Genomic DNA, 25,069 nt, shown 5'->3' with positions numbered 1-25,069 from the left:
GACTCGGTGACACTGCAGAGAGCCGCTATGTTTTTCTCTGGTAACTGCACCCAGAGATGTGAAAGTTTAGAGGAGCAACGTTTCAGGAGCTTCCTGCAGATCTCATTCCTCTGAAGGCATTGGGTTTCTGGGAGCTCTGAAGGGCAGGAAATGCTTTGGTGGACAGTTATTTCTGGAGGAGGAAACCTCTGCTCACTTCTTGGACCAGGTGATTCTCCTAGGATGGGCCTTTTCCTCCACCTGCTCCCCCAAATCCAATCCGTCTGCACCCTGAAAACTGGGAATGGGGGTGATGTAACATGCCAACATCTTCCTAGTGATCTTTCAGGTGGATAATAACATCGGAGTGTGAGTCACATTGAAATACATCTCCCAGGGGACTCCTTCCATATCCCAGTCTCTGCCATTAACGTGTTAACATCTCATTAGGCTCCTCTGTTCCTGCCCTCTCCTTTGGCCCACACATGCTTGGGGAAGGAGACAATGGGTATTATTTTTCATTAAAAATCATTGAAAATTTGGGACAATTTGAAACCACAATGTATTTCCATGTACATCACTTGCAGCAAAACATGACATTAAAATGGTAAGTGGAGAGCGTGTGAATGAGCAGGCTGTTCAGGAATGGCAGCTGGATATTTGTCCCAGTTGTCTCTTACCATCTGAGTAAGGGAAGAAGTTATTTAATCGTGGCATATAAAGTGTACTCTAACCCACTAACTAAATATAGCTGATCACTCCTAAATAATGCCTTGCTTTTTGTGTGCTCTACTTGTTTGTGCGAGGAATTGTAAATGAAGGGGAAAGTGCTGCTGACCCCGGGGCTGCGCGTTTGGGACAGTCAGAGCATTTGCAGCCCAAGGGAGGGACAAGCACAACTGGCAGACGATGTTGTGGTTGTCAGCGGGATTTGGATGGGGCGTTAATTAGCAATGAGAGCTACAGGGAGGCCTGGAGTTTAACTGCAGGACCGTAAAGCTAATGCAGGATGGTAATTTTCGTGCCGTTTAGTGTCTGTACATTGAAAATAGATGCTATGGTTGTTATTACAGCAGGAAGAAATGTAATATATTTCTGTTTAAAAATATAATTTCTAGCCCAAGCTGTTCCTGTCAAGCCTCTTCAGCTGTGCAAGGGCCAGTCTATACTCAAAAACATTTTCACACCAGTAAAACTGTACATCAGCCCCCCCCTTATATCGTCAAGGTACTGCATCTTAGCTGTTGTCCCTGTGCCAAAGATGTCCTGGACAAATAAATGGCCTTTCAGCAGCCGGGCAGCAGGGACAGGGCTCTGCCCACCGGTGCGCTTGTGTGCGAGGGGGTTTGTGAATCCCAATTTCAGGTTTTACCAACCGGTACCAGCAAGGGGCAGGGGCACCATTTTGGCTTGAGCAGTGTCGGCTGGTAAAGGGCCGGGAGGGAGGGTGTGTGCAGCCACATCATGGTTGTGGATTGCAGGGGGAGAATTGGGATGTTTTAAAAATTTAGATTTAGACAGAGCCATTTCATTAGCTACAGCGGACTGGGACTGGTGCGCGGCCTCGAATGGTCTCAGCTTCAGCAACGCGCTTTGCTGAGTGAATGAGAAAACGCAGCACGCACACTGGGCGCGGGAGGCAGAGCCGGGTGGCAGGGCCGGGTGGCAGGGCCGTGCCCAGCGCCGCTCAACGCCGTTCCCGACCCTCCGATCGCCCCGCTGCCGCCCGCATCCCCGCCCGCCGCACCGCTGTGACGCGGGAGGGGCCGGCCCCCCCCCCGCCTCCTCTGGCCCCGCCCCTGGTCCCGCCTCCGCCTCCCCGTACCCCGCCCCACCATCGTGGCCCCGCCCCTCCGTGCTGGCCCCGCCCCGTTGCCATGGCAGCGGTCTCGCCCACAACACTCGTCTCTCAGCGGCGGCCGGAAGTAGTTCCGACGGCAGCCAGGCGCCGCGGAAAGTAGTTCCCTGGTGACGGGGGCGCCGCGACCCGGAAGCGCGGGACCGTGGCGCGGAGGAATCCTTCGCGGGGCAACCGTGTTCTTGCGAGGAGCGACGGCCCCGGCGGCCGGAGAGTAGCGCCCGGCCCGGCCAGCTCCGCCGCGGCCCCGGCATGTTCAAGAACACGTTCCAGAGCGGGTTCCTCTCGGTGCTCTACAGCATCGGCAGCAAGCCGCTCCAGATCTGGGACAAGAAGGTGAGGCGGCGGCGGTGGCGGAGCGGGGGGAGCAGCGGGGACAGTCGCCTCAGCCTCCTGGGCCGGGCCCGGCGGGGCCAGACGCGGCTCACCGGGAAACAGCCGGGGGCCCCGGGCATCCGTGGGGCCGGTCTCGTCAGGCCAGGTTATCGGGACCCCGCCTCGGGGTTATTTTTTTAAAGGGAATGTGTTATAAAAATACACGGAGGGGAGCAACCCGGTGTCAGGAGCTGCCGCACTGCAAAAGGATGTAAAGAGTGTCAAACGGTGGAAACAGGCAGCAGGAAACAAAACGACCCTTGGCCACAGGCAGCGGCTTCCCCACGGTAGCTGGTGTACAGAAGATGGGGTCGTCTCTCTCATATGTGACCCATTTTTAAACAGGCTTGCTAAAGTTATTTACAGGCAGGGTATGTGGCAGATTTTGGGGTGTACAAAAAGTCATGAACAATTCATCTCTTTGTTTTTCCTTCCTGTGTTTCTGGAGTGGTTCTCTGGAGAGTCCCTTGCCTTCTCCTGGGTATCTCACCTTAGGGAGCCCGTATCGGGAGGTCTGGGTGTGCTGAGACCTGCTGCTTTCTCCCCTTCACAAACCACCCATAGTTGTGTTGTTAACTAAAAGTGATTCTGCAAAACGCCCGTTACACTCGGAGAGCAGGCTCTCCTCTCCTCTCTGAGGTGATGGTGTGAGTTCAGTTACTTGTGCTTGAACCTAACCTGGATTTCTTGTGGTTTCAGCAGGAATGAAACCCTTCAAGGCCATTCAGCAGGGAGCGGAGATGTTTGACCCCAGTGGGCTCATGTGAGCGTTTACAAGTCACAGGATGGGGGACAGACAGTGCAGACCCATCCTGTGTCCCATCTGTGCAGCTCTGTGAAGAACTGTGTTGCCTTGCATAGCGTGGCTGTGTGCATGTGCCTGCGTTATGCCTTTTGCATACATATTCATGACCTTAAAAAAGGATTTGCAGCTTATTTGCGTGGCGCGAGGATGGAACGCATTAAAGACTCTTAGACAAAGGAATATAGCGTGCCTCCAGACTGGGTAAAGCCGTGCGCAATCTGGGCAGACCCTGCTTGGAGGTGGAGGTTGGACTGGAGACCTCCTGAGGTCCCTTCCAATGCGAATTGTCCTGTGCAGGGTGATACCATTGCAATCGTGCAGCTCGTGGGGTGGCCAGCAGGACCTCTGCTTGCCGGGTGGGCGTAAGCAGCAGTCCATTCAGTTGCGATAGTCACTGGATTAGCCAGGAAAGACTGTCGAAAAGTTAGCACTGCTGTTCCCAAGGGCACCATCTGGGTGTGCAGGGTGTTTCCATCACCTGCTGTAGGGTTTCATGTGGCCAGGCTCCTCTGGTGGCAGCAGCCCCACATCCTTGGGAGCTGCAGGGCTGTGTGTGGGTGCTGCTCCTCGCTCAGAGCTCTCTCTGTGCTGAGGAAGCGCAGCCAGCTTGGGTGAGCTGCTTGTGGGGATCGCTCTGCTCACAAAGGTGTGGCATGAAACCAGAGTGGGTTTTCTGACTTCTTCGCTTGTGGATATCAGCGTGGTTCGCTCTTTCACCTCGCTTTTCCATTTAAAAGGAGCTGGGGTGGTGAGTTTGTAATAGCTTTAGCATTCCTGATCTGACACCCTTGGTGTGTTTGCAGAAGCAGGAGGTGAAGGGTGGCGCTTAGAACATCTGGCTGCCTTGGAGCTGAGAAAGAGGATTCCCTCAGGCCCTCACTCCACTGTGTGTGGGTGTCATCTTCCCTGCTCAGCTCCTTCAGAAAATGCCACTCATGCTGCTGACTCGTGTGTTGGGCAGTGCAAAGCCTGCGTGAACGTGCAACCTGGGGAAGTGCCGCTGGTGGTTTGTGTGCTGGTGGGCGGCTGCAGGCAGGGGTCTGGGCGCTGAGTTGCTGGTGAAGCCTCTCTGGCTCCGTGCAAGAACCTGCCAGGTCTGCAGCAGAACAGCAGGCTGGCGTCTGGCTTGGGCAGAGCGTTCATGAAGTGAGCAAATGTCCAGAAATGGTGAGGGATTTTTCCAGCCATTTTATTTATTTATCAATTGGAAAACACTGATCTGTCCAAGCCCAGACATCCCAGGAATGTTCCAGCTCTGGAATTGGCACAGGTAAAGGGTTGGGGTTTCTGGAAGGAGTGAAAGTAACGAAAACTTTGCAAAAAGTGATTGCTGCTCTCTTCAGGGATGCGGGAAATGCATCTGGAATTTTGGTGAGAATTAGAAACAAGGGATTTGATGGTCTCCCATGGCCTAGGTGAATGCTCTGATTGCTGGACTCATAGCTGTCCTAATGTGAACTCTCTTGTCTTGGCAAAAAGTACCAGCAGGCAGTGATTTTTGTGTTTGTTTGGTTGGTTTGGTTTTTTGTTTGTTTTGTTTTAAGATCTTGGGGAATCTCAAGCTTTGGTGACATGGGGAAAACCATTTCTTTTCCAGCCCTAGCAGGATGTCTACTGCTTGTGCTGATGGAGACAGTGTCAAGTAAAAGCTTCTTCATTTGATATAGGTGTAGAAATGGGATACTAGAAGCCTTTCCTGGTGGTGAGCATTTGTGGCCTCCCTCTAAGTAGCAGGATACAGACCTTCCCTTCTCTCCCATCTCTCTCAGGGGCTGTGGGTAAGCTCTGGGCAGGCCTTGGCAGCAAACCGTGCCAAGCACAAGCTACCCTGGCCACCAGCGTCCTGTCCCAAGGGACTCTGGCAGGGCGGAGATGTCCAGGCCTTGGGAAGAGCATGGTGACTGTCCCACTGTCCCTGCAGGCAGAGGTTCCTCCTTCAGCATCATGCACAGAGAGCTGGTAACTGCTGGGCTGTGGTCTTCTCTCCTGCCTTCCAGTGCAGCATATGCCTGGTTTGGACACATGTTTGCAAGGTATTTTCTGTTTGCCTTCCAGCACTTCATTGTTCAGAGTCCTCTGTTTATTCCTGCAGCATCCTGCCACCATGGTCCCCCCGCCGACACATGGAGACATGCTGACCAGTCTCCAGGGGACTCGCTGACGCTTTTCTGCAGAGCAAATGGGAACAGTTCGATGAAACTTGTCAAACCTATCGATCCTCTTGCTAATTTCCTTCTGCTGGTGCGTCAACGCGGAATATCGTTAGCAATTTCAAATGCTGCTGGGAGGCCGCAAGGTCAGCGAGTGTTCAATACCCGTCTGAATGTCAAACATGTGCTCTGCCACCAGGATGCAGATGGCAATTTCCCTGATGAATGTGGCCAGGATCAAGTTGCTGTGACCGCTGTGCCAGGGTCCTCTCTTCCAGCCCTTCTCCAGCTTGTTAGTTCTCTCACACAGCATCCTTGTCTGGTTTGTCCCAAATCTCTGCATCTCCAATGCAGCACTCTGCTGAGCACCCCTCCCCAAACCCATGTGCATGGCGGAGCCAGGTCGCTCTTGCTTTTGCCTCTTGTTTTACCTTTTCTCTCTTCTCAGGGAAGGGAGGTGGCACCAGGGCCCTATGCTTGTTCAGGACCCACCAGTGGCTTTGAGAAGTGCTGGCCTGCCCTGCGCCTGGGCCGTACCCATGCCTACGGTAGCCTGGGCCGTACCCATGCCTACGGTAGCCTGGGCGATGGTGCTCGCCGTGTTTCAGCTTGCTGGTGCTGGCACGAGCCTGTCACCTAACAGCCAGCAACGATGCGGGAGCAAGCCTCCAGAGGTCGGCCTCGGACCGTGGCGATGGGCGGCTGGGCCTGGGGAGGATGGTTCCTTGCCGCCTTTCCTCTGCTCTTTGTTACGTTTGACTGGTGTTGCTAGCAGCAACGGCAGCCTCAAGAAATACATATATTCAGACACAATTGTCTGTGCGGCTGCTGCTCCCTCTAAGCTGTCTGAGATTTGAGGTTTTCATCTGCAAAAAAAAAAAAAGCTTTTCCAGTTTTCTTTAGACAACAGTTAACTTCTCACTTTTGCCAATACAGAGGATATTAGGCATTTGAAGAAATTTTATTTTCTAAGAGGGCTATTGCCCTTTTTTCCAGCTTCAAAAATCCATCTTCTTAGACTTAAGATGGCTAGAAAACATTGGCTAAGTAGGAATGTGGAGTGTTTTGTTTAGATTTCTAAAATTTTATGTAATCTTCGCTTTTGGAGTTTCCGCAAGGTAGGGGAAAGCCCCTGAAAACTGGAAGCAGAGCAGGACCGTCCCTTGCCCTGCACAGCCTGGTGGAGCCAGAGGTCACCTCTCGGTCTGCATCAGCCTGTTGGAAAGGGACCCACGGAGCTGGCAGGGGAAGAAAAGTGCTCCCCTGGCTGTTATCACCACGTGTCTCCCGTCAGAGGTCCCCGAGGTGGGCTCTGCAGTGAGCCCAGGGGCTGAGCTGGGGTGTGTGGCCCCACTGAGTCCTGGAGGGCACCGCTTTGAGCCCCCGTTGGCGGTGAGCACTTCTGATGCCGTTCAGCCTTATCTAACCGAAACAGCGAGGCTGCTTGGACTTCTGCTCCAGCCAGCGTGGGATGTCATGCTCCAAACGTCCCTGTGTCTGTCTGGGCAGCGCGGGCGGCAGCCACGTGCAGACAGGCTGGCTTTTGTGCAGAAGGTCGCCTGTGTGACCAGGCCACAATCTCGCTGCAGCCGGGCTGTGGTGCAGCTCCCAAACACTTGCACCAAGGTGGGCTGGACTGGCAGGGAGGGCTCTCCCGCAGTAGGACCTGTGTTGTACTTATCTCCTCTCCTTTCTGCTGTCTTTCATCCTGTTTCTGGCAACGCTGAGGGAGAAAAGTTACTTCTTTTCATTGTCCCTGTAATCTGGGGAAGGAAAGCCTTCACAGACTAAGGAAGGGGACCTGGTTGCAGATAGAAACGCTGCTGAGTAATTGGTTTGAAGCACGTTTAGCTGTTTTCTCTGTTACTGTCCTCTCCAGAGAAGCCCAAACCTGAACCTTGTCCCCTGTGTGGAGCCATAAGCTGCCCTTGGTGAAAGCTGTCTCGTGTGGCCTGGAGGCAGGCTTTGTTGTGCACTGCTGTCACCTGCTTAGGCAGGGTTAGTTCCTGGTGTTAACTTCATATGCTGTATCCCTGTGGCTTCCAGGACTCAATTTCCCATGTGCCAGTCACTGCTTCAAATACAGAGAGCCACACAGGGTTTCTGCTGGGTTGGTGTTTTTGAAAACAAACACGCACCAAAACAAAAGAACCCCAGCAGCAACAACAACAAAGCTAACTCATCCAGACTTCATGCAGTTGATTTCTTCTGAACAGTCCTATAAATCCATGAGAGTCGCATTTAATGCAAAGGAGAGGCACAGTTATCCTGTAAGGATCCTCTCTCTGAGCTTAGTGTTTTCTGGAAGTAGTTGTGCAGGCTTGAAGCAGAGTTAGGAGCAGCCTGGCAGGGCGAGCTGCACTCGTGCTTATCAGCAGCAGCTCGATGATTCAGGCTGAGGTTTCTTTAAACCGCTTAGTGCAGAGATGGGCTGGAGGATGGGCTGCTCACAGGACTTATCTCATTCTTCCAGCAAATGTGTGTAACATCACCCAGGTAGGTCCCTCTGAAGAGACGAACGTTGAAGATGAATTACTAAACCTGTAAATCATTTTGTAGCTCATGACTAGAACCATCCCATTAGAAGCTTAATGTATCCTATATATTAGCAGCGGTGATGGGTGCTGAAGAAATTAATTCATGGAGCTGGAAAGAGCATTTCAATTTGCTGATCTAGCATTGGGGAAGAGCAGAGGGCTTAATTAGCAAAAGTGCCTTTTAAATGGAGATAGATTTGATGGGAAGTGAGCTGCTTCATTCAAAAAATAAATCCTCAGACCATGGGATTCAGCCATGTTACTTGTGGAGAAAAATGAATTTGTGTTGGCTCTTGGTCCTGGCCCTGGCCTCTCCGAGCTCTGTGGGGAGCTGGCTGCCTCCAAGTAGCCAAAACCTGTGCCCCACAGCAGAGCAAGCGGTGGCTCTGTGCATGTGTGTGCTGTAATTATGAAGAATTTTAACCACGCTTTCGTCTGGTGCTGCCCTTCCGCAGAGGCAGTGAGCCATGGCCAGCAGCAGAGACCCCTTGGAGACTGGTGGCTGGCTGGTGCCTCCATTTTCTTGCCCCTCTGTTGCTCATACTTGTTTTTACCCCTTATCCCACTCTAGTTTGATCTTGTTCTGACACTTTTATGTTTGTTTATTTGGGCCTCTAATATGAGGCTTGAGTCACTTGTGTTCACTATAGTGTATTTGGGTAGACTGAAGTCTTACTCTTGGTGTCCGTGCAGCGTACTGGGCCATAAACTCTTGCACTGGCACTATGGAGCTGTGATCAAAGCCTTGGAAACAGCAATGTCCAGGACAATAAGAGCCAAGTGACCATAGATGAGTCCTCCTGAGATCTTTTTCCCCCTCTCAATGGAGCTGTGGGTGTCTCTTATTTCTCTCTTAAGTAACACCCGTGCTGTCTGCCCCACTCTTCCAGGTGCGCAATGGCCACATCAAGCGAATCACCGACAATGACATTCAGTCGCTGGTGCTGGAGATTGAAGGAACTAATGTCAGGTAGGAGGAGGGATCTTCTGCCCTCGTGTGCCCTGGTGGCTTGGCCCTGGAGCAGAGTCAAAGATGTCAGTGTCCAGTAGAGAACTCCTTCGGACTCTACAGCAATCTCTTTGTCAGTAAATTGAAGAATATGATCTGGGGTCAGATCATTGCTAGCCCTCTATGGCACTGTACTGTACCTTTCCCTGGATGTGCTTGTAGAACTCTGTCTCTGTGGGGCTAAGGGATAAAAAATAAAGCCTCATTACTTTTCCATCACTTGGGGAAAAAAGCTATATTTGATACCCAGTCCCCAGTCAGTGCTGCCAATTACTGAGAAAGCAGCACTCTGTCTTCTGCATCTTTTATTGTCTTAGGCCTGCTCTGCTGCTCTCCCCACGTGACAGCTCCTCTCCCAGCAGCAGGAAGATCAAAGGGAGATTTATGAGGGGAATTGCTTTTGGTGCTTCACTTAGCAACCTCGTCTCCATCGACCGGGAAGAGAGACGCCAGCTCCATGAGCGGGTTCATAGTCTCCAAGGCTTCTCCAGGGGTGATTCAGAGCAGGGCGCTCCTTATAAGGGCAGCGGAGACTCCTCTCTGGCAGACAGGCTGAGCCAACGCTTCTCTTCCTCCCAAGATGTGTTGATACAGAACTTGCCAGGCGTGACGTGTACTTCTAGGGCTCCTGACCTCTGTTTTCACAGCCATATAGAGCACACAGGGCCACTTCTGTGCTTTGGAGGGCTCTACCTGTTCAGTCAAGGGGAAGGAGGAAGTTGTGTTAGGAAACAGTGCTGACGTAGCCTTGAAATTGGGGAGGTGAAGCTGTCCAGAAAGGTGTTTCATGCCCTGCACGAGGAAAGTGGGATTTGAAATGCATTCTTTGGGCCTTTTTATTTTCCCTGCAGACTACCTCTGAAACCCTCCCTCCTGTTACAGGAAGCCCTGGTTATTGCTGAGATCTTACGATCACAGCTGTCTTTTTCTGCCTATCCTCCAAGACTGTGTTAGTCCAGGGAGAGACATGGGACTTGTCCTGTGTGCTTTGTGCCATGTGAGATCCTAAGGTGTTTTTCTGTGCCTCTCAGTACCACGTACATCACGTGCCCTGCTGACCCAAAGAAGACCCTGGGCATCAAACTACCTTTCCTGGTGATGATCATCAAGAACCTGAAGAAATACTTCACTTTCGAAGTGCAGGTGAGCAGCGTGCAGCGGGGACATCCATCCAGGCACCAGTGAGGAAGGTGCCATGAGCCCACAGTATGTTCCAACTTGTCCCTGGCAGTGAGTGGTTCCCAAAACAATTTTGTTTTCTTGGCCATGTGATGCATCAGATCTTCTGCTATGTGAGCATCAGTCAGCTCACAAGCACGTCATTGCTATTCCTGAAAATGGGTCTGTTTCCTGTATTAAGAATATTTCTCCTGTGAAATGGAGGTGTGGGAGTAGGAGAACCCTGTCTCAGAGACTGGTAAACCCTGAGTGTAAAACAGCTGCTGTCTTGGGGAGCTGGGGTCCCCTGACACCTGGGTCAGCCACTTTCCTTCCTCACCGCAGGTGCTGGATGATAAGAACGTACGCCGCCGTTTCCGGGCGAGTAACTACCAGAGCACAACTCGGGTGAAGCCTTTCATCTGCACCATGCCCATGCGGCTGGACGATGGCTGGAACCAAATCCAGTTCAACCTGTCAGATTTCACACGCCGTGCTTATGGGACAAACTACATTGAGACCCTGAGAGTTCAGGTGAGAAGCAGGCATGTCCTGCCCAGGCCACAGTGGTTGGCAGTTCCTGCTGGCTGGGACAGCCTTGCTGGAGATTGGGAATCTGGGTTTAGCTCTGACTGGCTCCTTTGCCAGTCCTGCTCTTTTCAGAGCACTGTGGGAGCAAAGACCCAACTGAGGCAGCAGAGGTTTTGGTGCTGCCTCACTGGACTAGACTGGGATCAAGGAGCCCATTTCCATCTCATTTCTCTTGCTGGCTGTCAGTTAGGGTAAGAATTGCAGTCCACTTGCATCCTGCTGCGTGGAGGTCTGCCGGGAATTAGCCATGTGCTGCCTCACTGTCCAGATACACCCAATAGCAACTGGACAGGTGGGAGACTGGCTGGTAAAGACTCAGGGTGTTATGGTCCATACATATCCCCAGTCAAGCTTGTTTCCTAGTGCAGGTGGAGTGACCTTACCTTCACCGAGCCCCTTGGACCAGGGCTGACACAGTGTTTTTTCTTGCTGAGGATGTGAAACTTGCTCCACGTGCTAGGGATTCATGTTTGCTGTGTCCAGTGGCGTGTGTTATTTTGAGGAATGCCTGTGTGCAGAGCATGCCTGTTCTGTAGTATGATGGGGCTGCTGTGGTTCCTTGTGGGGTTGTCCTGAGATGGGCAGTCAGTCAGCGGGGAAATGTCTGCCTTCTCGCATACCCGTGAGGGGACTGGAGCGATTCCTTTGCTGCCAGCTGATAGTGGAGGCAGTGTAAACTGGATAGTCTCATTCCTGACCTCAGGGAGGCACTGAAGAGGGAGCATTAAACATGCAGCAAGCTGAGGCTGGGAGTATTCTGGCAAATGCTGATACCAGTGGAGAAGCAGAGGTGGGTTCATAGCAAAGAACCCTCTAAGCAACTAAGACAGATCTCAATTTGCAAAGATGCCAGAGCTCAGATCTTTTGAGCCACTTGCATCACCGGAGAGAGCATCTAATGCAAAGCCGAGGGCATGGGCCAACATTTCTTCTGTGATGCCACGTCAGATTCAGAGAGAGGCAATGAGGTCTCTTCTCCAGCTGCTGAGCCAAGGAATCCAGGCTGCTGCATGACAGCAAAACTGGATGTGGACAGAGCATATGGAAAATGGACTGACTCTTTGTTTTGACTCTCAGATCCACGCCAACTGTCGCATCCGACGGGTGTACTTCTCTGACCGCCTCTACTCAGAGGATGAGCTTCCGGCTGAGTTCAAGCTGTATCTACCTGTCCAGAACAAGGCCAAGGTGAGCTAGCCGTGGGCAAGGAGGTTGGGAGGACCAGCTGGGCCAGGCTAGCGTTCCTCTTCCCGTTCTTCTTCCCTCTGGTGCCTTCACAATCCAGCATTTCTTCTAGCGGCAGAGCTCTTGCCAGCTTTGCACACCAGCCAGGGAGCACCCTCACTGCTGCCAGGGTGAGCAGTCAGTTGGGGGTGCCTGGCTGAGCGGCTCTCCTGCCAAAACACATGGAAGTTGCTGTTCCCACCTAGGAGTAGGGTGGGCTGTGCAGCTGCTCCCCACGTCTTTCCTGCTTGTGTTGAAGGACTCTGGGCAGGGCGGCAGCCTCCCAGCATCTCTCTGCAGCTTTTACCCATGACTCAGCACAGCGGCTTTGCTCTTCAGAGCTAGCTGCAGCTCCATGCTTGTCTTCCAGGCAAGATGCTATTTGTGTCCCTCTAGCCCAAATTTACCTCCCTCTGATCTCTTCCCTGCCCAGTGCATATCGCAGTGCTATGAAGTGGGAAGGCGATAGGCAAGGTTGTGGCTGCCTGGCGGGAATAAATGCCAAACTCTGCTCTTATGGTCGTAGGAGTCGCTGGCATATTGGCAGCAGTCTTGAGGCTTGTGAGGAAGCACCTTCTTTGCCAGGGCCAGCCTATCCGAGTGCAGGTGCTTCTTTTAGCAGAGAAGATTCCTGGGCAGAATTTCAAGGAGCTGAGAGAGGATGCTGGGTGCTGACCTTAGTGGGAGGCGGAAGGCAGTGTTATCAGTAGGTAACACCTCTGGGGTGCTTGTCACTGTCTTCTGGGCTGTAGCAGCCTCCCTGGGTGTCAGGGGAATATTTGGAGCCCATGTACAGTTGCCAAGTCTAATAACTATCTCATTTCTTCTCCCTGCTCTCTCTAGCAATAACACCACATTGGGAAGAGTTGCGAGAGATGTTTGGGGTTAGTAGGAAAACAAAAGCCAGTGGAAGAGACGAAACTGCTGAGACCAAGTTTTAGACCAGCTCACCTTTCCTAGGATAACTTTGATTCATCTGGTATCCCTTTTCTGGACAGGACAGAATTAACTAAGTAACAGGTCTGGGACTGTTTTTGGTGTGTGAGTTGTACAGAATCAGAGTTTTCCTAGCTGTTCCTAAAGTGCTGAGCCTAAACACTGCAAGTGGCCTGGTACGTGATCTTTTGTTGCACAGAGGGGTTGCTCAAATTGGCCACTGTGCCTCCAAAGAGAGGATTCAGCAGGACTTTTGGGGTTAAGTGTGCCCTCTTGAAGATACCAATTTTTTTCTTTGTTTTCCATCTCTTATTTTGTATATGCTCTAAATACAAATGTAATACTCACTATTGGGAAGTTATTAAACATTTGACTCTCTAAGTCTGCTCTTGGCTTCTTTCTCCTTGATGGATCCTTTAACTTGCATGTGTTAGCGCTTCAGAAAGTGCCAAAGAATTTCTTTAGCAACCCAGATGTTAGAATTTGCCTCTGAATTTGACTTTGATTGGTAGCCTTGCTGTTTAAGGGGTAGCACAGATGTGAACAACAGCAACCTGGAGACAGGAAAAATAGTATGGTTTCTGTAGAGGAGACAGGATTTGTCTCCAGCCCATGAGGTTTGTGGTACGCTACCAATGACAAAAATTCATGCTGTTTGGTTTTAGTACCTGGAAATGGGTTTTTCATTCCCTTACTTGAAGCCATTTTCTCAGCAGTGACAAATTGGTTTCACCTGCCTGTTAGGGCACAGCTCTGTTGGCTGTGTAGTTAAACAACTCCCTCCAGCTCTCAACCAAGCCTTTAGCAGCTACTTTTAGCAAGAGACACACAATAGCCTTCCAGCTGCCAAATTGTCCCTTTCCCCAGGGATCAAAGGGGAGGTTTAGCAAAGCAGCATAACAGGAGCGGAAGTCTTTTCCTGTGCTGGAGCTGCCCTTCCCTGCCTCAAACCAATCTGCCTTTGTTGTGGAAAGGCTTGCGGAGGGGAGGCCGCAGACCTCCCCCAGTAAGGGAGCAAGTCTTGGGTAGCTGCTGCCTTTCCTCCCTGGGGCCAAGCCCGCTGGTGGGTGGGTGTCTAAGGCGGGTACCGATCCTTCCCTGGTGTTGGGCTGTGCAGTGAATTGGGAAGACCTAACTTGTCCCATCGCTGCTGTGCCATCAAACAATGCTGATCTGTCCCTGGAGGAGGAAAGCGTGTTTGGGAACATCTGCCTCAGATTCTGGGTTTAATCCTGATCACTGATGCTCCACCTGGTGTAAAAGTTTGGCATGTCTGTGTACCCTCACAGTCAGTAGGTCCTCTGTATGGATCCCACTTTACCTCTGTCACCAATTCTTGTGACACCGATAATGCAGCTGCATTATTTGCACCTTTAAAGCCAGTGGGCTTTGAACTGGAGGTGCTGACCCCATGCTGCCACGTGGTGCTGTATTGTACTTGCGGAAGGTTTTCTGGAGAAGACCTATCCAATTTTTATAGCAGCCGCATAGCTTGGGGTAGGTCTAAGGAGCCAAACCAAGGAAGCTCACATGGAAAGGCACCATCCATCTTTCTTTGACATCTGTCAAGGCTTGGCTGAACTTGAGATTTGTTAAGTGGAATCACACTGGATCTTGTGCCAAGGATCAGCCTTAATGAAGTCCATGGCGAGGCTTTCCTGCCACGTTTGCAAACCTTGCCAGGGCTGGGGGAGTCACTGAGGGAATCCATCGGACCCCGGCAGGATACAGCGTGCATCTTTTCCCACAAGCTCTTGCTCACGAGCACGTGCTTTTGGCAGCTGTTGACGGCCAAGCACTCGCCAGGAGCTGCTACTGCCCTTCCCTGCCCTGCCTGGGGCCCAAGCTGGAGCCACCCCTTGTCCTGGAAGAGTGGGAATTGCTGAGCGAGTGACCTTAATGTGTTAAGAGGGGCTGGGCTCCCCAGGGCCCTGAGCTGGCTGCCTCTGCGAAGAGATTAGATGGGCCCTGCTGCCAATTCCTGCCCGACCTCTAGGAGCTGTGCCAGCAGATTCACTGGAATAAACTCCCAGCTACAAACCCTTATATCCCTGTGGACCCTGCATCTTCCTGTTTACATGCCGCACAAAGTGGAGCATCATCAGATACTGGCTCTTTCCTTTAGGGCCAGGCAGTGGAGGATTTACAGGGTGTTCTTCAAAAATCTTCCTCTACTAATCCACCTCTCCCATCAAAACTTTAACCATCTCGCTGAGGGTGAGTGGAGCTGGGGTGCTCTCTCTGCAGGAGAAAAGGATGATACTGGCAGATAAGCCAAAATGTCACAGGCAATCCCATCAGCAGTTGTTTCTAAGAGTAAATGTGCACCAGCAACCATCCTGCAATGAAGTGCTCAGCTTCCTATTGCTTTGGTTATGGCTCTTGACCCAGCTGAGACACAGTGTCCTCTTACATGGTAAGAGTGGAGGAAGGCAGAAAGGAGGTGGGTGCAGAGAGGGGAGGCACCTGTGTGCTCCCGGGGCAGCCGCAGCTCGGTGTGAGGGGTCAGCAGACTCCTGCTTCAGTGGAGGCAGCCTGTGGAGAAAAGGTCTTAAATATCTCCTCGATCACCTTTCTGTGGGTGGCCTGCTCTTTCCTTCCTGCTTAAGTCCTTACTGCAGTTCACATCTAGTGGGAGAGAAAGGAATCTTTCCTTGCGGGGAGCCCTCGATTCAAGCCAGGGCGGAGCAGGGCCCACCCAAAGATGAGTTTTCCTTGCCTCTGCTGGCTTTTCACCTTCCTCTTCCATGGGCTAGGGCAAGATCCTGCATTTGGGCGCTTTGATCAGGACCCGAGTGCTGGCAGCCTGCTTTCTACATCAAAGGCAAAGCTTCTGTTTGAAATCTCGGCTGCTGAATGACAGCAAGTGCAGGGGCTGCAGCACCTCGGAGCAAGGGAGGGGAAAGTGACCCTCCCCACGTTGGGCCAAGGAGCAGAGATACTTGGTCGTAGCTGGAACAGCTGACAGTCACCGTGCGGTCCGAGCCAAGGCTGGGACATCCCTCAGCTCTGGTGGCTCTGCCTGGGCAGGTGGCAGCAGCTGCAGGGGAAGCAGACAGTGGGGTTGTCCTGGAAATCTTTGTGTCTGTTTGCTCTGCCACCATGGCAAAAGCGGTCCAGGTGGGAGTCCAGCCTGGCAGAGTGACAGGACGCTGGTAGAGGCTTCTGTCCCTGCCTGTGGCACTCCCCTTAGGCTTTGTCCCCTCCCTGGTAGGTGGATCCAGATACTGAGCACAGAACTCTGATCACAGAGGTGATACGCAGGAATCAAAATGTCTGGGCCAAACTCTCGGCTCCTGGCGCCCCTCTGCCTCCCATTCTGTATCTCCCTGGGTGTCTTGGGCCAAATGTTGTCATCTTTATAGAGGGATTACACTTTCAGGGTGATGCTAATCCTCTGCAGCTGCTGTCTGGTGTGGGGAGGGTGGTGCTGGGGGCGAGGGAAATACTTATTTTGAGTTTTGCCACTGGCCACTGCCCAGGAAATATGAGTGACCATACGGGGGACTTTGGCTACTTCTGCACACAGGGAGAGCTGCTCTTCCTGCCCTGCTGGTGCCTGCAGAAGAGAGGTGAGAGCTTCCCCCCAACAGGCTGCAAAATGGGACCACCCCAGCAAGATTTGGTTTGGATGAGAGAGCGACTGTGGGCCCTGAGAGCTCCCTTGGGATGGGACGGGGAAAGCCCTGGAATCCATAGAGGTGAGAAGATGATGGATGTTCAGCTGTGCTGAAGGAGACCTGCAGACCATCTGCTCCACTGTCACCTCGTGCGTTGCCCTGAGGCCCTGAAGTTACTTTTCTCCCTGTGAGATGATGGGTCCGGCACCACGGGGAGCAGCTGGTGGTTGCAGGGTGGGCACGAGGGGAGGCGATGGGCAGGAGCAGCACGGAGCCGGGTGTGCATCCCACCCACAGCAGGGCTGTGCTGGCACCCAGCCATGCCCAGGCAGCTCCCGTAGCCTCTGTCCTGCCTGCAGCGTGCACAGGCACCAGGTTCAACCCCTCCCAGGGCCCCGCGGCTCTTCCCTCTGTCCCCAGCATGGTTTCCTCTGGCCTTGAGGCCGGCTGGTCGCTGCTCAGCGTATCCCAGCCCCAGTTCTTCCTCTACGCCGAGCCCAGCTTCCTCTCTGCTTTCCGGGTCCTCTCCTCAGCAGCACACAAGGGATCGTGTCCTGGCTGGCAGAGGAAGAGGAGGAGGCAGGAGGAAGCACAGTTTCTCCTGTGATGGTGCCAAGTAGGCAGAGAGAGCCCCTGCCAACCCTGGTCATCCCCATCACCCCCACTCCAGCAGCACGTGGAGCCCCAGCCTGCAGTGGCAGGGCCTGGAGGACGCTGAGCTCCCAGGGTCTTTTCCAGGTCGGGCTTCTCCAGCCTATTTTTGGGAAGCTGGGAGCTGCCTGCTGGGGGTGGATCCTGGCAGGGCTGCCTGGTGCCTGCCAGGGCCAGGCTGAGCAGGACTCGTGCTCCCCCAGGACACCAAAAGCCCCATTCCTTGCACCAGGTGCGTTCCCTGCCCTCCTCAGGTTCTTGAGGCTGGAGGTGAGCTGACCCCACTGTGGGCAGAGCAGGAGCCTCTGGTGAAGAGCCTGGCCTCTGTTGAAATGCTGAGCTTTGTCTCTGGCGGGGTCCCTTGCTGCTATCCATGAGCGATTCCAGATGGCCCTGGGCTTCTGGCACTGGCTCCACTGCAGCATCCGGGGAAAAGCGGGAGGAGGGGTATGTGACGTCCCAGCTGGCTGAACCCGGGCAGCCTTGGCCTCTGCTCCCAGCGCCGCTCATTCCTCCTGGGGAGTTGCTTCCAGACCTAGTCCCACCCTGAATCAGCAAGGAGCCCCCTCCCTGGCCATGGCAGGGCTGCCCAGGGAAGGGGATGCCACAAGCATCTGGCCCTGGGCATCCTCCTGCGGCTCAGCTGGCTTTCCCTGCAAGCCAGGCGTCTCTCTGGGTACCAAGCTGTGGGGTCCCTAACCCCTGCATCCCACCGAGCCCTCAGAGCCCCCGGGAGAGAGGAAAAACACAGCTGCCGTGGGAAATCAATCTGTTGTCGGAAATGCATCTGCCATGGGAAGTGCATCTAGTGTGGGAAATGCATCTGCCGTGGGAAATGCATCTGCGTCTGCCTCTGGAGCCGCCTTCGTGGGGGCGGGGAGCGGCAAATCCCAGCCACACGTTCCTCCTGCCTCGCCTTTTGGCCAGGTTGGTGCCTTTTGGTAGTTCCCAGTGCTGACTTGGCCCCGGTTCAGGGCAGGCTGGGACGTCAGGCTGCCCCATGGCAGAGCTCCCACTCCAGCAGAGCTGTGGGTCCTGCTGCAGCTCTGGGGAGAACCCACGCAAGCACAAATCTGGGCGGTAGAGTCAAAACCGAAAGGATTTAGAAGCCAAGGAACGTGACCCAGCACAGCATTGCTGATGGAATATAGCAGCCTGGAGCCACTTGGAGACCTTGTACCCCACCCCCCCCCTCAATTCTTCAGGGGTTTTTCTGTCCCCGATTTTGGCTTCTTTCTTGGCTGCAGTGACGTGCTGAGCCCGAGCCAAGCATGTTTCCCAGGATATCAGCTCTTGGCTGGGAATCGCTGCCCAGTGTGGGCAGGGATGGAGACCGGGGCAGGGGATGTGTGGCCCAGGCCACAGGGTTCCCCCAGCACCAGCAGCCTCAGGAAAGCGGGGTGAGAGCCAGCATCGCTCCTTCCCTTTTAAAGTAATTAGTGGCTGATGAGTGGTGCGGTGGCTTGGGTTAATTTAGTGCTGGGAAGTAGTTGCTGAGTCTTGGGCTCTGAGCCAGCAGCTCTGAGTTTTGGGGGGGATGGTGGGAGGGCACAAAGGCTTCATCCCTACCCATGAAGGGCTGGACCCCCTCCCAGCAGGGCTGGCAGGATGGGGATGGGGGCGGAGGAGCAGCTGGAGCCCCTGAGAGGGGGGAGCAGGTTAGGGATGTGTTAATGCTCCCAGCACCAAACCCAGCAGGGCCTGGGGGGAGGAAGCCTGAGGAGGGGCGGGAAGGGGATGCTGGCTGGAGTCCAGTCCCACAGGGAGAGCCCCCGCTCCATAGGGTCATCCCCACACCACCCCCGGCAGTGTATTAACTGTGCCAGGGCTCTGCTGCCTGCCCCAAAGTTGCCCAGGTGGCAAACCTGGTCCCAGGTCCCACTCTGGTGAGCATCACCACAGAGGCAGGGAGGCCACTACCTCTGTCACCACCACATGCTGCCTCTGCGCCCACTGTGGTTTGGTTTGCCTTCCCATTAAAGGCTGAGCAACATTTTTCCCTGGATAAAGCCAATTTCCTACCTTCCTGCCCCGGGGTCTCATCTTTCCCACTCCCACGATTATTTCCCTCATCTCTGCAGTGGCCACAACTCCTCCTGCTTTCCTCTGCCAAGGCAGCAGTGAGACAGGATACAGCCACCCCTTCCCCCCCAGGAAACATGTCCTCGGGGACTGGGAGCCGGAGCACCAGGGCTCCAGGAGGGACCACGCGTGGTCTCCTGGCTGCCACAGCCACTGGCGGGGACAGGAGGTGGCCACCCCCGACCAGGGAGAACAAGGCGCGCTGTGTTCCCAGCAAGACCATCGCCGCTGCTGTGGGAGCTGCTGAAAGGCAGCTCTGTCTGTGGTCAGGAGGGGCTGCTTTTGCTGCCCCTTCCCCCCAAAATGGGAGCCCCAGGGCTGTGGGAACATGCCGGCCCCTTCTCCACATACCCCAGCATGTCACCCACCCCCTGTGGGTGCCAGGCAGGGTGGCACCACCAGGAAATACCCCCATTACCACAAAATCTGCCAAACCTGGCACAGGACAGCGCGCCTGGCTCCTGCCCCCACCCCACGGCAGAAAGGACAACACCACGGCTCTCCACACACCCGACCCATTTAATAAACGTACAAGGCGGCCGTGCTCGCTGCCCTGCCCACAGGACCTCGCACCCACAGGGCTTTTCCCCATGGTAGCGGCAGGGTCTGGGCTGAGCTGAGCCCATGCGGGGAGCTGCAAAGTTGGCATCTCCCACCTCCTGTGATCTTTAGGCACTACATCCTTGTATTCCCACAGTTCAACAGGAAACGTAGCCGCGAACTTGGCCCTCCCTTTCCCTCACACTTCCCCGCCACTGCAGGTGCCGCAGCTGAGACCTGCCAGCTTGTAGCACTTGTGAGCAGCCCCCAACCTGCTCACCACCTCATGTGGCACAGGCACAGCGTGGGAGGAGGGGACCCTGCTGGGACCCTTTAGCAGAGGCAGGCGCAACATGATGGGTGGCAACTTGAGGGTCACAGCTGGGGAAGGGGGACAGCTGCCAGGGAGCAGGCAGGACCTGGATACCCTCCAGCCCCCCCCGTGACCATCCCCCAGTTCCAGCCCTGCTGCTCTGGAGGGGCTGTGGGGGGGGCATCCCCCTTTTCTGAGACGGGAGCCACCAAGCAACAATGGGGCAAGAGGGGCCGAGGTGGTGGGGAGGGGATAGGGAGGTCAGGTCCATTGTTAGCACCATGGTGGTGGGGGCGGTTTGGGGAGGGGGCCGGGATCAGACCCACTCCTGCAAGGAGCGCTTGCAGTACAAGAGCATTCGGGGTGCGCCCTTCCTCTGCGTCTGGACGATGACGTAGATGAGGCCGAGGATGCAGAGCAGCAGCACCAGCAGCACCAGCACCATGACGACACTCATGGTGCGCGTGTACTCGTCAATCTGCACCACCACGTCCACGTCCCCGCCCGGCTGGCGGCCACCCTCGCCATAATCCTCCTCGTCTTCTTCCTCTTCCTCGTCTTCTTCCTCCTCTCCTTCGGTCCGCCCACCCTCGTTGGGGTTGAAGGGAGGTTGGTCCCCATCGGGCCAGCGGGGATGTGGGTCGGGGACCAGCTCTGTGTGACAGCCCATGAAGTCCCGTAGGATGGATTTGGGATAACCCGGCTCTGTCTTCAGCCGCTCATTGTCAAATTTCCAGTACTTTGTGCCTCTGTAGAAGTAGGTGGAGGCTGGCGGGGAGAAGATGGAGGTGAGGGATAAGTGGGCAGGTGCAGGGCACCCACTAACCTGGGCACCCCTGCAAGTGCTCAAGACAGCACGTTTGACTCCAGGACTCATGAAAAACTTCAGAAAGGGCTTCAGCGCTGACTCCTGACCACCCTCCTAGTCCCCACCCTATGTGGCCAGGCCACCAGAGGGGTGACCCCATTCTCCCTGGTCCCCCCCACCACCCAGCCCTCTTCTCCTCCTCCACTTACAGGCATCTGGGCTGAGGAAGGCACCCTTGGGTGAGGGAGGGATGCCCACCCAGACAGAGATGGGCTTCGGGTACCCAGGATCCACCGCACGGGTCTCTTCATTAAAGCGCCAGTATCTGGAGGAGAAGGTGGTGAGCAGGTGAGGAGCACGGGGATCTCCACCACCCACCATGCCCACCCCTGCCAGTGACCAGGAGATAGCAGAGCAGAGACGAGGACCCCAGAGCCACTCACCTGTCCCCACGGAAGAAGAAGGTGTGCCCTGTGGGTTCCCACCAGACAGCTGTGTCGATGCTGTCGTAGGGAATGCCCTGCCCGTAGGTGACCAGGGGCTGTGGGTACCCGGGCTCCAAGTTGGCTTCTCGGAAGAGCCAGTACCGGTCACCTGGAGGGCGAGGAGACAGAGAAAGGGGGTGAGGCAGCAACGCCCAGCCACTGCAGCAGGTGCACATGTGGATATGGATCTGGGTATGATGCCTGCAGCTGCCCCACCCCTTTGGGATCATGCAGTGGCTCTGGCTGGGGAGGTGGATCAGGATGGGACAAAGCCAATCAGTTCTCAGCAGCTTGGGAGGGCACTGGGTCCCCCCTGCACCTTGGGCCTCCCAGTCAGTTTCCCTGCTCACCTTTAAAGAAGACGAACCTCCCGTCATGCCTCTCGTAGGCGGCATCGATGTCTCCGGGGAGGCCCCGCCAGAAGTGCCCGATGGGCATGGGGTAGTTGTCCAGCACCCGGTTGTGACGGACCCTCCAGAACCACCGGCCCTGATGGGAAATGGAGTGTTGGACAGAGGATGGGGGAGACACAGGGACACCACTCCAGTGCCAGCCACCTCGCTGGAGGGGTCTTCCCACCCAGGGACCCATCACACCCACAGGGAAGGAGCAGAACGGGTCCCAGCAGGTACCTTGAACACAAACATCTCCCCACGCAGCACCGCCACCGTGTCGAAGTTCCCGTCACAGATGTCAGGGCCATACTGGTCAGGTCGGTCTGGGCTGCCAGGTTTGGGGGGTCGATCTGGTTTCCCCGGGGGGCGTGGTTTAGGGGGCCTCTGGTCTGGCCTGCCAGGTCTCCAGGGTGTCACGGTGGGCAAAGGCTTGGTGGGCTGAGGGTGTCCATCTGCAGTACCTGGATCGGGCAGGCAACAGAAGGGATGGGGTGATGCAGACCAGCAGCAGCCATGCCTCAGTTTCCACATGCACATGCCCAGCATCCCACCTTTGGGCTGATCCCTGAACCAGCTCCTCACCGTACAGCTGCTGGATGCCCTTGAGGTCATCTTCGGGCAGCTGGAAGTTCTCCGTGTCCATCCACTGGTAGAAGGGGGCCATGATAGCACTGGGGTTGCTGGAGTGCTCCAAGCCCAGCGAGTGCCCCAGCTCGTGCACAGCCACCAAGAAAAGGTTGTTCCCTGCCGGGAAAGGCACCATCAGCAAAATGGGGTGGAGGACATGACACATGGGGTGTGTCCCTGACCCCAAAACCCTGCAATGAGGGTGCTCTGGTGGGAGCTGCCTGCATCCCTCACGACAAAGCTGGTCTCCCAGCCACACCTGCCCACACAAGCGCATCTCCCTGCCCTAAGCCCCAGGGGCCCATCAGGCTCCTTGTCCCTCAACTCACCAGACACATCTGTGTTCTCCAGCGTCCAGGGCTCATCTGAGTCAAAATGCGTGTCACCCCCCATGCCAGGACCAGGAAAATAGGCGTGAGCCAAAAAACCCCCGACACCATCAAAGGGGGAACTGTCTCCGTGGAAGCCAGAGGCGAAGAGCACCATGATGTCAGCCTCCTTCTTCCGCTTCTGCCGGATGTCCTCGTAGGGCACCTCCCGGAAAACCAGCGGCGTGGCTTCCTCCCACACCCGGAAAGCTCGGCGGATGGCCTCGTATGAGTGGTACCGACCCAGTTTCTCCGTGTAGTTTTGGATACTGTGGGTACAGAGCTCACTGGGGATGGTCCGTGACAGCATTCACTCCCCAAGGGGGTCCATGGCTCACCACGGACTAGGGGGAAGCCCCAGAGATGTTGGGTACCTGAAGGTAAGATGGCTCTGGTTCCAGCGCCGCCCCGTCAGTGCGTACCGCTTCCGCCGCATGTTGGACTTCATCCGTGCCCCGATCTGGTCCGGGACCCCGCAGCGGGGACGTTTCATCCACCTGCCAGGAAGGCATCAAGCCAGGGCTCAGCCCACTGCAGCCAAGGTCCCCGAGGGAGCACAGCAGCTGCAGACAGTGAGGGAGGTGTCCTGGCTGTGGGGGTCCAGCCCCCAAAGGGGAGATGCAGCTCCTGTGGGAGACAGCACCCACATTTCCAAGTGCAAGCAGAGCTCCAGGGCTGGCAACAAAGCCAAAGAGCCCAAGAGCAAGAGGACAAGGAGAAACTCACGTCTTGGTCTCCTCGTCCAGGACGCCGGTGACAGTGATGCCGTAAAACTTTTGCATCTCGGCGAGGGCCGCGGAGAAGGTCTCTGCCGAGCGCATGGTGGACAGCTGCCGGCTGGTTTGCGGCAGGTAGCCGTAGAGCCGCAGCCATGCCTGTGCCGGGGAGAGCCGAGCGTGAGGCCGCGGGCAGGGAAATGCCTGGTGGTGGGACCTGGAGCTCGCCGGGGAGCTCCTTGAGACCCCAGCCCACTGCCAAGTGCCACCCCAGCCCTATCCCCCTCACAGGGCATCCCTGCCAGCCGCCGGGGGCGAGCGCCGCACCCAGGCAGCAGCACAGGCAGCACAGGCAAGCCGGAGCATGCGGGCAGCAGCTGGGAAGCAGGAACAGAGTTCCAGCCCTGCCCCACAAGTTGTGGGGGATCCTCCGACACCGGGGGAACCGTCATTCCGGGGAGGAGGCAGCTGGTGGGGAGACAGTCTGTCCCCCATCCTCCTGCAGAGGTGTCCCCCAGGAGCTGCAGATGGATGGACATGGGGCCAGGCCCCAGCAATCCACCCCCCCCGCCCCGGACCCCCACCCTGGCCTCCACCCACAAAGGGGCTTCTGTCCTGCGGGGTCGGCAGCCCCCCCGGGGCCCCACAGAGGCAGCGGGCAGGAGGGGGAGCTGGGGTGCGCCGGGTCTCTTCCTTCCTGCCCCAGCCACCGCCTCCTCTTGTCTTTTTTTAATTACTTCTAATTTTTATTTGTCTTGTTATTATTACTTTTTAATTTTTGCATTTTATTTTTTATCTTTTCCTTTTTATTTCTATTTCCTTTTAATTTCTTTTTTTTTAAATTTTAACAACTTCTTTTTTATTTCCTTTAAGTCCCTTTTAATTTTTTCCATTTTCTGTTTTTTTTCACTTTCGAATTTTTAAAGAATTCATGTTTTGATTTTGAAAAATTGTTAATCTTTCTTCTTTTTAACACTCCCTCCACCCCCCTACCCCCCAGGCAGGGTGGCACAGCAGAGACTTTATCAAAGGCCCTTTCACCCCCTCCCCCGCCGCGGCCTCGCGTGGGCACAAAGCGCTTCCTTTCCCCCTCCGGCCGTTGCCCGTCCCCCCCGGGGCAATGGGACCCCCGTTTCCCGCCTGCACCTGCGGCCTCAGGACAGGCAGAGCCGGCGGCCGCAGGTGCAGGCAGCACACGCAGGGTGCAGGCAGGGCACATGCAGGGTGTCCCGGGGAACCCCCCCTCCCCGCTCACCTCCGCGTTGATCTCCTCGCCCGCCGCCGCCGCCCCTACCAGCAGCACCAGAAGCACCAGGAACAGCGGGGGGCGCCCACCCGCCCGGCAGAGGGCGCCGCCTCCTCCTGCCATACCGGGCCGCGCCGCGCCCCCCTCCCGCCCCGGTTCGCGGCTGCCCCCGGGCCGCGCCGGGCCGGGCCGAGCCGAGCGCGGCGGTGTCGGAGCTACGCCGCCCTCATGGCCCGGGGCTGGGCCGCCGCCAGGGGCTGCGCACGGGGCATGGGCGGCGCTGCCAGACGCGGCCTGTCGCCTCCCGGCGCGCCTTTGTGTGCAGGCTCAGGCCGGCGGCGCACGGCACATGGGCGGCCGCCGCGGCTCGGTTCCCCTGCCCTGCCCTGCCCGCCGGGAGCAGCGACCCGGAGGGACGCGGGCGCGGCGGCAGTGGCGCGGCTCCGCTCGGCTCGGCGGGGAGAGGGCGGGGCGGGGCCGTGGAAAGGGGGCGTGGCTGCGCCGCCGAGGGGCGTGGCTGCGGTGGTGTGGGGCGGGGCTGCGGCCCCTCAGCCCGACACCTGCTGACACGCGTGTCCGCGGACAGAGGCCCCGCC

The 25,069-nt window shown here is 55.9% G+C and overlaps 2 protein-coding genes across 4 annotated transcripts; one reads left to right on the top strand and one right to left on the bottom strand.

Moving 5' to 3' along the window:
* Nucleotides 1-1,922: 1,922 nt before the first annotated feature.
* CFAP20 (cilia and flagella associated protein 20) lies at nt 1,923-13,003 on the top strand. Of its 3 annotated transcripts, XM_071814294.1 has the most exons (7): nt 1,923-2,173; nt 5,110-5,313; nt 8,595-8,674; nt 9,745-9,856; nt 10,217-10,405; nt 11,540-11,650; nt 12,530-13,003. In XM_071814294.1, exons 2-7 carry the CDS (start codon nt 5,293-5,295, stop codon nt 12,533-12,535), a joined length of 519 nt encoding a protein of 172 aa, XP_071670395.1. In that variant the 5' UTR covers nt 1,923-2,173; nt 5,110-5,292; the 3' UTR covers nt 12,536-13,003. The 3 variants fall into 3 exon arrangements, with proteins under 3 accessions (XP_071670395.1, XP_065704620.1, XP_065704621.1); XM_065848549.2 differs by lacking the exon at nt 5,110-5,313 and having other exon boundaries at nt 1,927-2,173; XM_065848548.2 differs by lacking the exons at nt 5,110-5,313; nt 12,530-13,003 and having other exon boundaries at nt 1,924-2,173; nt 11,540-11,659.
* A 6,471-nt stretch (nt 13,004-19,474) lies between these two features.
* MMP15 (matrix metallopeptidase 15) lies at nt 19,475-24,934 on the bottom strand. Its single transcript, XM_065848150.2, has 10 exons — nt 24,483-24,934; nt 23,238-23,386; nt 22,886-23,008; nt 22,473-22,780; nt 22,099-22,260; nt 21,754-21,977; nt 21,472-21,610; nt 21,080-21,230; nt 20,846-20,961; nt 19,475-20,596 (listed from the first exon to the last, which is right to left on the bottom strand). The coding sequence occupies exons 1-10, from the start codon at nt 24,594-24,596 to the stop codon at nt 20,145-20,147; spliced, it is 1,938 nt and encodes a 645-aa protein (XP_065704222.1). The 5' UTR covers nt 24,597-24,934; the 3' UTR covers nt 19,475-20,144.
* Nucleotides 24,935-25,069: the final 135 nt, after the last annotated feature.

The sequence above is a fragment of the Patagioenas fasciata genome, chromosome 13 (assembly GCF_037038585.1).
Source record: "Patagioenas fasciata isolate bPatFas1 chromosome 13, bPatFas1.hap1, whole genome shotgun sequence".
NCBI lineage: Eukaryota > Metazoa > Chordata > Aves > Columbiformes > Columbidae > Patagioenas > Patagioenas fasciata.
Note: the sequence above shows the minus strand (reverse complement) of the source record. Positions and strands in the feature narration are given on the sequence as shown.

Bases quoted from the DNA above. Each gene is read 5' to 3' on its own strand.
- CFAP20 (XM_065848548.2), top strand. From the start codon at position 2,090: ATGTTCAAGAACACGTTCCAGAGCGGGTTCCTCTCGGTGCTCTACAGC. The intron at 9,857-10,216 runs GTGAGCAGCGTG...TCCTCACCGCAG, and splicing joins ACTTCACTTTCGAAGTGCAG to GTGCTGGATGATAAGAACGT. The intron at 10,406-11,539 runs GTGAGAAGCAGG...TTTGACTCTCAG, and splicing joins TTGAGACCCTGAGAGTTCAG to ATCCACGCCAACTGTCGCAT.
- MMP15 (XM_065848150.2), bottom strand. From the start codon at position 24,596: ATGGCAGGAGGAGGCGGCGCCCTCTGCCGGGCGGGTGGGCGCCCCCCG. The intron at 21,978-22,098 runs GTGAGGAGCTGG...TGCCCGATCCAG, and splicing joins GGGCATCCAGCAGCTGTACG to GTACTGCAGATGGACACCCT. The intron at 20,597-20,845 runs GTAAGTGGAGGA...TCTCCCCGCCAG, and splicing joins CTTCCTCAGCCCAGATGCCT to CCTCCACCTACTTCTACAGA.